Below are 15,133 nucleotides of genomic sequence, written 5' to 3'. Positions count from 1 at the left end.
TGCTCTCATAAGCAAACTGATCTCTTGTCTGATGATCTGTTAAGTGGACTCAACTATATAAATTATTTTTTATTAACGTTTTTAATTTTTTCCAAATGAAGGGAAGTGCACCAAAACCCCCTCCAATTGGAAAAAAATTAAAAATGTAAATATAAAATTAAACCCTCAAAATCCTCTGTGTGCACAGCCTCAATATAACAAAAATGTAAGTAAGAGATCATATAATATTTCAGAAAAATAGCTTTAAATATCTAAAATCTGTTTTGCAGAAAGGTGGAACTATTGACATAGAGATGTCAAATAGAAAGCAAACTGAATTGAAGAATTAGTGGCATGATATTGAGGTGTTGAGTTGTTAGAAAAAAACAAGAACAGGAAATGCATGTAACTGAAATGAGAATGTCAAAATGGATAAGAGAATGCCTGAGAGCATTCTTAAATAGTTTTAAAAACATATTTACTCGCCTAAATATTGTTGAATTAGCTAATTTAATAAGAGTTTCCTTTGATTGTTTTCAGCCAACTGTGTAGTTAACTGCGAAGATTTACTGTAGAATAGTAGGGGATGTATTTACCAAAATATTTATGGCCCAGGGGTGGTAACAAAACGTTTATTGGCTTAAACAAAGTCAATCGACCTACAGAATAGCGAATCAAAGCTAAGATCGCTGGAAAATCGAATATAACGCAAAATAATCGAATTTTTTGATTAATTACGCCGAAAGGCGTATGCCGCATCACGAATTAACGGCAAGTCACATGACATACGCCTAAAGGCGTATAACCGCATGGAAAGGGTTAATTCAGAAAAAAATGCAAGAGAGTCAATTATATTAGTATTGACATATCAAGCAAGGATCAAAGAATGGCCCAGTCAAAAAAATCCAGCAACAGGAATTGCATAACTTTCTCAGCTGTTATGAGTTTTTATTAAAAAAAGGAACATTTATATTATTAATTCAAATAAATAAATTGTGTGGTGCCATCTGTTATGAAATTTTGTTATAAAAAACTTTTTACATTTTTAATTACTATAAAATGGCAAAAAGCTTAATTTTGAGGGTAGGGATGAGTTTTATAAAAAAAAAAGTATAAATGTTAATAACAAGTAAAATCATCATTAAGTCTGACTCTACTGGAAATACACATGACCCCTTATCTTCCCACCCCTCAACCTTTAACCATCAAACTTTAATAGCATCAATGGCCCTCATATACAAGCCACCATGCCAAATTTCGTTACTTAATCTTTACCCCATCCTGAGATATTAAGCAAAATAAATGCCAACACACACACACGGAACTTTTTGTTGTTTTTCTTTTTTTACTTTTTTGAATTCAGAGGTCTCAAAATGTGGAAATTTAAAAAACTTGGAGGATCAAATTTGATACATTTCCAATACTTTTTCTTGTTATGTATACATAACAGCCAGGAAAGTAACAACTGTGGAAGGTCAAGGATGACATACAAAACAAAAAATAAATAGAGTGTAGATTAAGAAAAGAGTTAGCACTTAATAGAGAATGGAAAAAGATAAGAAACACCAACCCCTGAATATAAAAGGAAAAAGATGTAAAAGATTGTTGCAGGCTATACATGTTGTCCTAAATATAATTATAATATAAATTTAATCTCACTCACACCTCCTGTTTACCACTTTATAAATTTGCAGTACACAAATATATTCAAAATATAAACACCCAGTGTGGCTTCCTAATTTTACAGAACTGTTTAATGAAAATTTATAAAATAATTTTAAATCTTTTTCAGTTAAGTTTTCTATGGAGAACAAATTATTTACTAAATTGGAGACAATACATTGATATTTTTTAAGAGTTGACTTTATCTCTTCCATTTTGAATTTCCTTCTCTTGTCTCTTTACAATGATAATGGCTGCCCATACCCTATTTACACATTTATTTTTCTTTACATTTAATGTTTCTTTTTCAAATTCACAAAATTTTATTCTCTTTGTGGTTTCATATTCCATATTTTCTTTTGTTTTTTTTAAGTTTATATTTAATTTTGGTTGACATTATTTTTTCTGCTATAAACTGATTAAGCACTGTTGCTAATTTAGGATAACATTTAAAGTTACCTAAATCTTATCCTAAATTAACAACAGTGATTAATCAGTTTAATAAACATATTAAAAAATTAACATTTACATTATTACATGTGCTACATCTACATTATCACACACATTTTTGTCTAGTCCTTCTAATCACTTGATAAAATCTTGTATTTTTTCACATATTTTTCAGCTTTATTGTCCTTTTTATTTCATAGACTCAACATCTCTCTTAATATTAATTTGAAGTTCAAATTCTAATCTATATTATCTTTTCTAATTTATTATATGTATCTATAGCTGATTCTATTTAGCTATATACATTGTATCTAAATTGGTTTGAGAATTGAACAAGATAATTCATAAATTAAGAAGGAAATTTACATATACAGTTGAACCTGTCTATCTGAAATCTCATCAGGAAAAAGAAAAAAAAACTTTTGATATAGAGACTCCTACACAGTAAACAGTAATAGGTTAAAAAGTTTGATTGGAGGTATCCGGTATTTTATTAATACAATAGCAAGTACAGTATACACCTGTATTAGCTATAAATAAAAACATTTTTGCCATACTTTAACAGAAATAATTGTCAATATTTTCTGATGCCTGACGTCCTTCAACCAATAACACTCAAGCCAACCTCGAAGCCATTCAGAGAAAAGTAGTGTTCATTGCAATTATTTACTGAATTGCAAGAGATGTTTCTTAACTGCAATTTATAAAGTTGCTAAGCTTTGAATTTGTAATTGACAATTCAGCCCATAATTTGAGATAAACATGGAAAATATATTGAATTTAGGATGAAAATGCAGGGGAAAGAATAAATTTTGAGATAAACATATTTGAGATAGGTTTAACTGTATTTCACAAACAAGAAATTTGCATATATTTCTTTGAGGTTAAACAACTATTATTGAATTAAATATTTTACAGAATTATATACTACACAAATCTAATGTGAATCTAAACAAAAAATTTAGAGTGATGGTAAAGTTGTAGAGAATACAAAATTTTAAAACAAATTACAATAATAATGCACATTTGAAACAATTTTAACTATTTAAATACAAGGTTTTAAATACGTAATGAGCAATTATTTATTATAACGTTGTCACAATGCTGAGCTGCAATTTTTAATTGTATTTTTTAAATTTAATTACAGTAATTCAAAATATATGCTCTCCACCTCAGTAGTGTCTTGCCCCTGTACATAACACTTTTCCTGTTAGCAACAGATTCATGCCAGTCTTCTACTAACTCCTTTCAAAGAAAAAGTTTTGAACTGAAACAACATGACTTCCAGTTTGCATATAACCGGAGATTCCTGTCTCTAAGTTTTCAGTATGTGGTCTTGACATTGATCTATCTAACTCCATTCTCAAGATTAAGGAGACAAACAGATGGACAGATGACAATGGAAATTTATAGATATACAATTTTTTCAAATTGAAGCCCAACAAGCATATTACAGTTAAACCTTGTTAATACAAATGCTCATGGTGACCAAAACATCATAGCTAAAAGTCACATCATCGCATATGTAAAAATTATTTTTAAAAATTTGAAAAGAAATGTTTTGTCTTCATCGAAACTTACTGACATTTTTAGTTACAAACTTCATAAACAGTTGATTGTTATTTCAATTTTTTTCATTTTTTTGTCTTCATATTTGTTTTTTTGAACTGACTCAAACTTATCATTCATGCAATTTGTTTCGATTTTATTTTATTTTTTAATGGTTGATAATTTACAATTTGATAGCCTACATTTTATCATTATCTGTACTTTTTTATAACATATGATAATTCATTTTCTTCAAAATGTCTAATTTTTTCCAAAAACAAATCTTGCTGAACTTTACAATTTATTTTGTATGAGATAAAATAATAACTGTGATAGATATTATACTTATGTACAGTACAGTAGATGCTGCAACCAGATAATTTTTAAGAAAAATTCCATCTCTTTACAAAAGTAGTGAAATTAGCCCAATGATAAAGAGAGTGCAAAGTAAAAAATAAAAAATTGCAAATCACCAAAATTACGATCTCTATATGAAAATGTTAAAACATCTACAGATCATGTAAAAAGTAACTTAATTTCTCAATATTTCATCTAATATCCTATCATAACTATATACGAACCAGTTTCAGAACCATTTTCTTTAGGTGATGAGGTTCATGCTCCAGTTACCTCTAGTCAAAGTAGTCTTATCCGATACTGGTGCACTTTAACCAATGTAAACATAAAATCTGAAAAACTTCTTTTTACTGAAATCTCCAAATCATGCACAACGCATGGTAATTGAGAACAACTTGAAATAATAATTTTTAATAATAATTGTGTTAAAAGGATATTTTTTAAAATGATAATGATCAGCTTGTTTTAAGTGCAATTTCATGTTAAACATGTTCATCAAACCTATAAAAAGTATTGAAATACAGGTATCCCTCAATACAATATAGTTTAGCTTTAACACACATACAAAGTCACAATTTTTAAGAGCAAACACTGTCATTCAATATATTTTTATTTAAGAAAGTATGTATGTTGACTCATATTTGCCAATGGATTTTAGAATATTAAAATACTCAATGTTGTTTCATGCCTTTTGCTAGGTTTTCTTTGATGACAATCGATTGAACAATATTTCTTCTTCCTTGTCCTAGCTTCCTATTCTAGCTTTCCTATAAACCGGATGTCATTGTCGCCGTGTTTTGTTTTTATAAATTAGATTAAAAGTTACTAAATAAAAAGATTAAATTTTTATAACCTCTTAGGCAAACACAAGCAAATGAAATATAAGATTTTACGAAAAAAAGTAGAGAGGAAATCAGGATCTTGCCAATACTTCAGATTAAGGTCAACAGGAAAGCTTGGATGATGATGATATTTTACCGAAAACAAAATGTCCCCATTCAACAGTGTTTAGCAGCAAAAAGAAATTAATATTAACGTGCAATATTTTTGACTGTGATTGTTTGTTAGTTAATTATTGATTGCTTTTATAAACATATTTCTTTTAATTATGAAGAAGAGTAATATACCTTTGCTAACTTTTAAAATCTAACACTACTTTTTCTACTAGTCTTTTGTTTTGTACATACATAATTTGACAGGGAATTGAGAAATAGTGTGAATTACTTTTACTGTAAACTAAATGCATTTGTACGAAAAAGATTCAAATGTGTTATAAAAAACATATTAATTAAACCAAAATTAAATCAAACAAAACTAGAATAAACATATAAGAATTATTATAAAATTAACACTGAATAGAAAATAATAAATGTGGTATACACTGAATAGAAAATAATAAATGTGGTATACACTGAATAGAAAATAATCAAAAACAAGGTCAACACTCTATTATAACATTATAACACTAACTTTCAAAAATGATAATGAACTGTTAAGTTAGTGTAGAAATACTGGGAATTTCTAAAAAAGGACAATCTGTGTATTTTTACATATTTGTTTTTACTCTAGAATGAACTGTGGTAACACTTAACTGTATAATGTAATGTAGCTATGTCTATGTATATATGTGCATTTATTTACTTTAGTTTTTTATTTTATTTATTTATTTATTATTTTTTTTGCTTTTTTTCCCTTCTTCTTTTTCTTGTTTATTTATTTATTTCCTCTTTTTTCTCTACTACTTTCCCAACATTTGTCATCGGATTATTTTGCAATTGTCATCAGCATGTAACATCAATGTAAACTCTTCTGTAATTTCTTGCCTGATTATGCCAGGTGGTGCCAGGCTAAGTAAAAATTATTTGATGATGATGATGATGATGATGATGATGATGATGCACATCTTCATCCAATGTTATGAGGATAAAGCTGTAGTAGTTTGTCTTTTATTAATTGTAATAAGATGTTTTTGCAGACACTGTTTTAATGGATGCATTATAGGTGTTGGCCGTCTCTCTTTTGTCCTGAAGATGTATGCAGTATACTCCTAGAAGGTATGGTACATCTTATTGTGAGGGTACTTGGTGTTTCTAAGAAGAGCATAGATGGTTGGGTTCCTTTGTAGGCCAAAGAAAGGTTGTTGCCTCCTGCTACCTCTTGGTATATAGCCATCAGGGTCTTGTTATACTGTAAAACCTTGAATTTATAATCCACTGTTCCCATATTTTGGTCCTCCTCCACATACTTATTCACTAAATTTTTTTATTAATCTAAGTGGATACCCATGCTGGATAACCAGCTGAATTATGTATTACAATTCATGAGTTCTTTCTTTGATAGTAGAAGAATGCGTGAATGCCCTTTTTACTAAGATTCTAAAAGCTGCTACCTTGTATTAGAAGGAATCATATGAGGAAAACCAGCGTCGTAACTAGTCTTTTATGCGCCCGGTGCGAGCTTCTGTAACTATGCCCCAAAACTATGATATAAAACTTGGTCCAGGTCATTTCTATGCCCTGTGCCTGGCCACTGCCCTAGTTACAGCACTGAGGAGAACAGGATGAAAATTACTTCTCATCCAAAAATAAATTAACTAAATTACTTCTTTTACATTACAGAAAAGTCTACATATTTCTATAAAAGTTCAAAATAATATAAAATAATTAAACATAAAAAAAAAGTAATTTAATAATTGAAAAGAAAGTATAAACAATTTTAAAAAGAGATATTTTCCAGTTTTTCATTTGTTGAGCAATACTCAATATTATTTATTTTAATACCTTCAAAAATGCAAAGATACAGAATATTGTCAGGACCTAAAATTTCTCTGAATATACACAAAATTATTGCACACTGGTACACAAAATAAAACAATTTATAAACTGATTAACAATTACTACTTTGGAATTATTAGTTTGGAAAATTCAAATTAAATCACAGAAATAATTAAATATAATTTGTGATGTAACACTAAACTGATAAATTAACAATAAATTTCTAAATTACAAGAAAGCTTTAATTTAAGCACATGTCAAAATCATAGGATAGCAAATACAAGTATAAGCTTAATGTAATACATTGATTAATAGAAATAAAACTGAAATTGATGCTATGAGTGATTTATTTTTTAGCAGAGGGTGTTAATTAATGGATTTTCATACTTTTATGATGTTTTGAAACATATTTCAGCATTAATATTTTTTGTTTTATAATAAGTCTACAAAAAATATGAAAAATAAAAGAAAATAATGTTTATAAAATGATGATAAAACTTCTATTTAGCTATTTAATCAAGATAATTTAGAAAAAGTTTTTAAATACAGTTTATTAATTTGCAAGTTTTCCACATGGGGAACAAGTGACTATTCTGCTTTAATTTAAACAGACATAAAAATTTTACCCATTAAATGGTGTTAAAAAGAATTTTGAAATAAAAACAGATCTTTTTCAATTCTTTTTAAAGAATCTGCTTCAGTTTTGGCTTTTCATAAAAATCAAAATTGTGATTCAGTAAATGAGACCAATTCACCCTTATTGCAAATGCATAACCACATAAATAGGCAGAGATGTAACAAGCGACTAAACTGATCGGAAACAAAGGAAAAAATTTTCCAATTTCATTTTTAAAACACACAGTTTCCCTGTCTTTTGGCAAATTATCCCAATTAATGTCTGTAGGCTTAGCCAAGAAAATATTCCACTTTTTACAGCTACTATCTTAATATTATGTTTTTATACCAAAAATCTCTCTGCTTTTATTTCCCCTGAACTTGTTTGTGTAATTAGACATATTTTGCACATCTGAAAGAATTATTGCATCTTTGCAGAAATTTATAATATGCTTTAGACAATACTGGTATATTAATTTTAGATATTATATTTCATGTATATATATATGAACTATCTATATTATAATTTTTATAATGAGAAAAAGTTATACTTTTGAATGATTAAATTTTTTGGAGTTAAGCAATCTGTTTCAAATAAGTTGAACACTACTTATAAGTAAACAAAATCACAATTGGATCACTTTTTATCATAGTTTTAGGCTCACTTTATTTATGCAAGTTTATTAATTTTGCTTAGCCAACATTTATAAAGTTGTAATTTAGCTTTGACTTACTATTAAACATTAATTTTATTTAAAAATAGTCATTTATTGAATATTTTTTAATATCTATTAATTATAATTAAGTCTTAATTTTACTTTTTTAAATTATCAATTGTATAATAATGCTACTATTCTTTGGCACTAATAGTTTTTAAAATAATTTTAATTTATTATACTTTACATATAAACAAAATTAAAAGTTAGCAGTTATGATAAAGATTCAACGAAAGCTAAATATTTACTCAACTTCATTCATCAAAAGTTTACAAAAATCAACACTTGAATTAATTTTATTTCAAGTTTATTTTAAAATTTATAATTATTATTAACAGAGTATGTAATAATAATATAATTATTATTTGATAAATGAAATAAAAAAATTTTGTTGTTCAATGGCTGCTTTGTATTTTTGATATTTATAAAGTTTAGGAGTCTCTGTTTCAGTATTTCACATATTTTATAATTATATCTACAATAAACTGCTAATGGAACATAAAACACAACCTTTTAATATTTGTGATGACACCTTCTAAACTGCATATTGATAAATGTTATGCTTTTAACGATTTCTCTAGTGGTGTGAATCTATTTGACGATTTTATTTCTATTTTAGAAATTTTCTGCAAAGTATATGTTAATGTGGGCTATACACTACTTTGGGTTATCTGCATAAAATTATGTTTTTTTATCCTCCAGTTCAGCAACACAAACATTTAAACAAATTATACAAATGTATGTATATATATCTGATGATGTTTTATATATTTAAATAATAGAACCAAACCTGATTACAAGTTAATAATTATTAATATATTATCCAAAATGTTTGATCAAAACTGAAGATATGACAATTCATGAACTTCAATTTCATATTATAAAATTTTATAATATTAATTTTAGATTTAGATTTGATACACTTCTTATGTTCCTTTGTGTTTTACCTTATGCATATTGTCACATCACTGCAATATGAGTGATTAGTTGATTTGTGTAACTGATGAACAATATGAGACAATGAGGCACACCAGAATTACATGACTCAGCTTTGTTTAAATCCATTATAAATGGCATAATCCATAATGAAACCTATTGAATGAAAGAGGAATAAAAAATAATCTCCTTCCCTAAACTGTACATAAAATTATTGAATCTGTATCCCTAAAAGAGATAAGATGGTATATTAATATATGATCATAAAAAATTTATAAGATATCTTTTTAGTGGTTTAGTGATTAGCAGTAATTGAATTGCAATCAAGTATTGTGTATAATTCAGTATTTCAATAATTAAAGAGAAATTAATAAATATAAAAAGTTTTTAAAGAGAAATTTAATAGATAACACATTGCTTTGTAAATATTGAATTATATTAATTATAAATTACGAATAAATTATATTAATTATTTACAAATAAAGCTATGTGTTATTTATTATGAGAATGAAGTAAATCAAATCTTTTTGAAAGATCTTTTTATTGATAAAATTCAACAAATTCAGAAAGCTAGAATCAGATCTCTTTAATACTGTGTAAAATATCTTGGAGTGGAAGCCTAAACAATGAAGTGCTATGTGAAATAGCTTCTGCAGTAGTTATAATATTTTCTTAATATAAAATAAAAAAATGAGCAATTATTTATTGTGACATTGTCATAATGCTGGGCTGCAATTTTTAATCAATTATATTTTTAATTTATTTAATTTAAAATATATGCTCTCCACCTCAAATTAGTATTGTAGTGTCTTGCCCCTGTATCTCATACTTTTCTGCCAGCAATGGAGTTGTGCAAGTCATCTATCTAACTCTTTTCAAGGAAAAATTTTTGAATTGAAATAACATGACTTCTGATTTGAATCAGACGTTCAAATATAGTTAATCAGGGCCTCTTGTTCCTAAGCTTTCCATATCTGGTCTTGAATTTCATTTATCTAAGTGTTCTCAAGATAAAGAAAAGGCAGACAGACAGATGACAGTGGAAATTTATAGGTCTACAATTTTTCAAATTGCAGCCTAATAATTTATGTTGCTATTTTATCTTAAAAAAAATAAATATATTGTGAATTAGTATGAATATAACTAATCATCACAAGTATATTATTGTAAAGAAAGTGTTTTACTGGTAGAATATCTCTTGATTTTTGACACCCAAACTCCTTAGAATATACTTATCATTCAATACAATGTTTTTGATCAATGTTTATAAAGAAAAATTAATATTTATGTTCCAAAACTCAATATAAAATTTTAAAAAAAACCAACTTGCAGGAAGCATTTCAAAAAATAATTGGTAAAATGTCAGACTTGTGCACAAACCATATTAACACATGAGTAAGCTGACCACGACCAAAACTTTGCCTCATCTCACTGCTCATAACTAACATTTTTGCTCTATAATGCCTGTGAAAAAACTGAATTGTAATTACAGTTCTGTTTTTTCACAGGCATTATACAGACACAGACGGGTATCAAAAATGTTTAAAATGACCCTATAGGTGGATTTTTCAAAAAGTACACTGCCTCAACCTTCTTTCCGCTTCAAGTGTGCAACTCACTCAGTAAACAGTATGCTATTTGTCATGTTTTAATATAAAGTAATATTTATAGTATATGATACACTGACTTTACATGCCACTATATACAAAGAAACTGATTGTTAACTTAATAACCATATTGTTTTGTTGCAAGCATCAAAACAATATGATTAAATCTTAATACAACATGTTACATCTTAATACAACAAGTTTGTTACCTATTTATAGGTATTTTCTGTGATTGTTTTAGGATAATGGTTTGGAATTTTGAGTTGATGTTGTAAGATATTACAGTGGTGCCTCATATAACGTACGCCTTGAATAACGGACACTGCGAACAACGGACTTTCTGTTTGGACGTTACGTGACTCGTGCAATGGACTGGCTGCGAACAACGGACTTTCCGGCATAATTGGTGACTGCTCCATGATTGTGTTCTTTAATAGCAATCGTTCTGCGTCTCCGCTACTACGGGAGTGCGCTGATGTTTGTAGGCATTTAGAAACGATGATGAAAGAAAAAAAGATGGTAGCGCCTGCACTATCGATAATATCGTAATGGAGGAATCTATAATTCTAAAATATGAGCTTTTAAAGGCAAAAGAAGGGTCCCAATTGTAAAATTTAACCATAAAATGAATTATTTGTTGAAAGAACGTTCAAAATAGCCACGAAAAAAATTTGAATGCCGGCTACCATTCGAAAAAAATTCGTAAAGACACATCACCACGTGCGCTACTCACGTTTTCACAATTTCTAAATTTTCGTTCATAAACCACATAACGGACCCAGAAACAAAACTATCTGAGCCATGGAGGACGCCATGTTGCTTTCCACCGTAAACTACTGCTACAAGCGGCCGTTTTTGCCGTTCGACGGTGCGCACTCCCACCGGAATTTAGGAACGCGTTCTGAAGGAATTTTTAAACGGATCTCGCTCGCGCAGAGTTACGTGGAGGAATAAAAGAATGCACCCCATGTTCATTTTTTTAATGATACAGTACGTTTATTTTATGCTGCGAAACGAATTAGATGTTTTAACATGTATTTCTATGGGAAAATGCGTTTCGTATAACGAACGTGCACCTGGAACGGATTAAGTACGTTATATGAGGCACCACTGTACATTTTTTCCAAGATCAGACTGGATAGAAAATTAAGACCAAAGAAAAGCTAAAATATAGGGCTACAGCCATTAAAAACACATTGTAATTTTAAACTTCTATAGTTATTGCATTACACATACAAGATATAAAATCAATACATGAATTAAAACTAATTACATTAACACTTCTTAATAAATTACTATTTTGCTCATTTCAACAGCACTTTTTGACTACTGATTAACTATTTTTGCACTCTAAAAACTACAGCCCATCTGTGTATCTGGTTTTTCCAGTTAATTTAATTAGAAACAGGCTCCCAGTTAACGTTTTCACACAGAATATTGAATTTTCAAGAAGAGATTATTGATATTAAATAGGAATGTTGCATTTTATCTTAGATTTGCATTAATGTATTTTATTATTATTTAACTATTTCAAATATAGAAAAGTATTTCATGATCATTCTAATATATATATACACACTCATATCTATAAAAAAATGTATTTAAAAATTATAAAATTAAAACAACTTCTCGCACAATCCCTGGAAAGGATAAATCAACAAAATAAAAAAAAAAACCTTTTTTATATCCCAGTACAAACAGATTTAGATGCAGTTTCGAATTTATACTGGTCAATAGCCTGATGAAGACCAAGTTTATGGTTGAAAACATTCATTTTGTCTAAATCTGTTCGTACTGGGATATAAAAAAGGTTTTTTTTTTGGTGTGTTTGATAAAATTAAAATTTTACCTGTAAGTAACTCCAGCCATATCAAAAAGTTTGCGAGCTGCAACTGCACTTGGTTCCTTGTGATATTTATCTGACAGATAAACAACTTCTTTAATTCCAGACTGAATAATTAATTTTGCACACTCATTACATGGAAACAAAGCAACATAAATGGTACAATTTTTGACATCAGCAGTGTTCTTATTCATAATAGCATTCATCTCTGCATGGCAAACTAAAATATAAATTAACATTCTAATAAAACACAAACATATTAACTACTAAGCAAATAAAATTAATAATGCAATTTATCATACGGAATATTCAATAAAATGATTCAAAAATTTTTTATAGCATATTTACTTGTATAAGTGAATTTAGTATTCTCTCACTAATCTAAACTGATTACTGCAGGCAAGTGTTTGGATTAACAGAAAATTCAGATTAGCAAAGTTATATAAAGAAACTAAGGAAGAACTACTGAAAGATATGTAACTTTAAATAAATTTTTCACTGTTTAGTTCATGTATTTATGTTTTTTTTTTTCCATAACCCTTTCTGCTCTGTAGGCATTAAGAGGGCCTCATTTAGAGAGCCCATTGTGGGTTTGGCCAGACCCACAATAGGATGGTGAGGGATGGGGGCTGACATATCTGGTTGGACCAACCCCTTGAAAAATTCCTGGGGATTTTTTGACCCATCCAGGTTCGATCCTGGGTTCCCCAGAGTGGTAGGCTGCCACCTTGACCACGGAGCCATCCGGCCGTCCATATATTTATGTTAAAACGTGTGGTAAATATCAATGTTACAATTTCTTAATGCTTTTTTAAAAAAATTATATATGAAACCTGTTTACTTTTGGCTGGAACATTTAATAACATTCATATTAGCAAGAGACACTATACTATATAACTGATAAAAATTATTACTAAAAATGTTTAAATATCAAAGAATTAATTTTTTAAAATAGTTTGCAAATAATAATGATATAAAATAATAAATAGAATTATGATATCTGATTATAGAAATACTCAAATATAGTATATAATAAATATTCTCGCATTTAAAAAAAATTTAGTTTGTAATTTAAAATGATAAATGCCAGTTACATAATAACATTTTTATATATTAAATATTTTAATATGTGAAATTTATTCGATATTTCTCACAAAAGGAAAAGAATAAACAATAAAAAATTAAGAATTGTATAATTTTGTTTATATGAACTGATTAACATTTACTAATATTGAACTTAATTTCATATAACAGGTTTGAGTCAGTCTATACATTTATTCATTATAACTAGATTAACAAATAAATACGATTCTGAAATAAAAAAGTTTGTCTTATTCTTATGTCAATATTTACTACTCTTCTAAATGATTCATTAATAGAAATGCATGTTAACTTCTTTTCCGTCTTTTTGAAGATAAATCCTGTCAAACTCTCTAAATTCAATTTATGAAACATTTTGTTACAACGTGTTGCATATAAACTTTTTTGTACATTTGTAAAAATATTTTTATTTTTAAAATAATTTAAACAATCTTAAGCTTTAGTGATGAAACATGTTAATATAAAGAAAAAAATGTAGGAATAAAAACAACATAAAGAGAATGCTACATATATTTTCTATCTTTAGATATTATGTTTAAAAAGTAGCATTGAAAGATGATAGTTAAATGGAAGTTTAGAATTTGTGATTAAATTAACAGTACAATTATAAATAATAATATAACAAAATATTAAGAGCAAATTTATTCAAAATGCCAGCAGAAGACAGAAGATAAAACAAGTTGAAAAGTATACTAAAACTGAAAACTATAAGACCAAATATAATAATAATAATAATATCAACTTTTATTAAAATTTGTCCTAAATAGAAAACAATTCCTCTGTTTTAATGCAAAAATACTAGTAATAGATACATATATAGAAACAATACTCACAATTCAATATTTGTTGGGGCAGACATTGTTCTCATCAAGAGATTAAGCAATATGTAAATAGATGGTTCGAAATACTTGTCATTTCTTGTTTCTATGGTAACAAGTACAGTGGAACCTCGCTTAAAGAGCATAATTTGTTCCAGAGTCTTACTCGTAATGCGAAACACTCATTAAGCAAAACAATTTTTCCCATAGAAATTAATGTAAAATACGATAATGCATTCCACGCCAAAAAAATGCTCAAATGTTTTATGTATAATGTTTATTCAAAAAAAATTGTACAATATATACTGTTAAGGAGAGTGAATCATCATCATCTTTTCTTCTAGTGCAGAATGAAGCATCCTGGAATGAGAATTCGATTTGCAGAAACACAAAAAGAAAAAAAAAATCACAGCTAATATGTTTGATAAACACTCCAAATGATAGGCCAAATTCTTGAGTTATGTAAAGGCTATAATTAAATATTAGAAATTAATTAATTTGACTAGAGATAGGCAGTTATGTTTCCATCTCATATTAAATTTAATAATTATAAATAGTTAATTTTTAATTCAGACATTTCTAAAATTTAATTTGGAATTGGTCATTAAATTTAATGACCAAAGAATTTGGCATATCGTTTGGTGTGTTTATTATATAACGGGCTACGGTTGTTGATGTTTATAAGTAATATGTGTGAACACAAGTTTGGAAAAATATGTGATCACGA

At 27.8% G+C, this 15,133-nt stretch overlaps 1 protein-coding gene across 2 annotated transcripts in view; it reads right to left on the bottom strand.

Moving 5' to 3' along the window:
• LOC136975163 (deoxycytidylate deaminase) overlaps nt 1-15,133 on the bottom strand; it is a 64,034-nt gene that overhangs the window by 16,504 nt on the left and 32,397 nt on the right. For both annotated transcript variants that reach the window (XM_067270203.1, XM_067270204.1), the window contains one exon: nt 12,494-12,707. In XM_067270203.1, the coding sequence (XP_067126304.1) occupies nt 12,494-12,707 (214 nt within the window). The remainder of the gene's footprint in view (nt 1-12,493; nt 12,708-15,133) is intronic.

This window comes from Centruroides vittatus, unplaced genomic scaffold (assembly GCF_030686945.1).
Source record: "Centruroides vittatus isolate TY-2023 unplaced genomic scaffold, ASM3068694v2 contig_364, whole genome shotgun sequence".
NCBI lineage: Eukaryota > Metazoa > Arthropoda > Arachnida > Scorpiones > Buthidae > Centruroides > Centruroides vittatus.
Note: the sequence above shows the minus strand (reverse complement) of the source record. Positions and strands in the feature narration are given on the sequence as shown.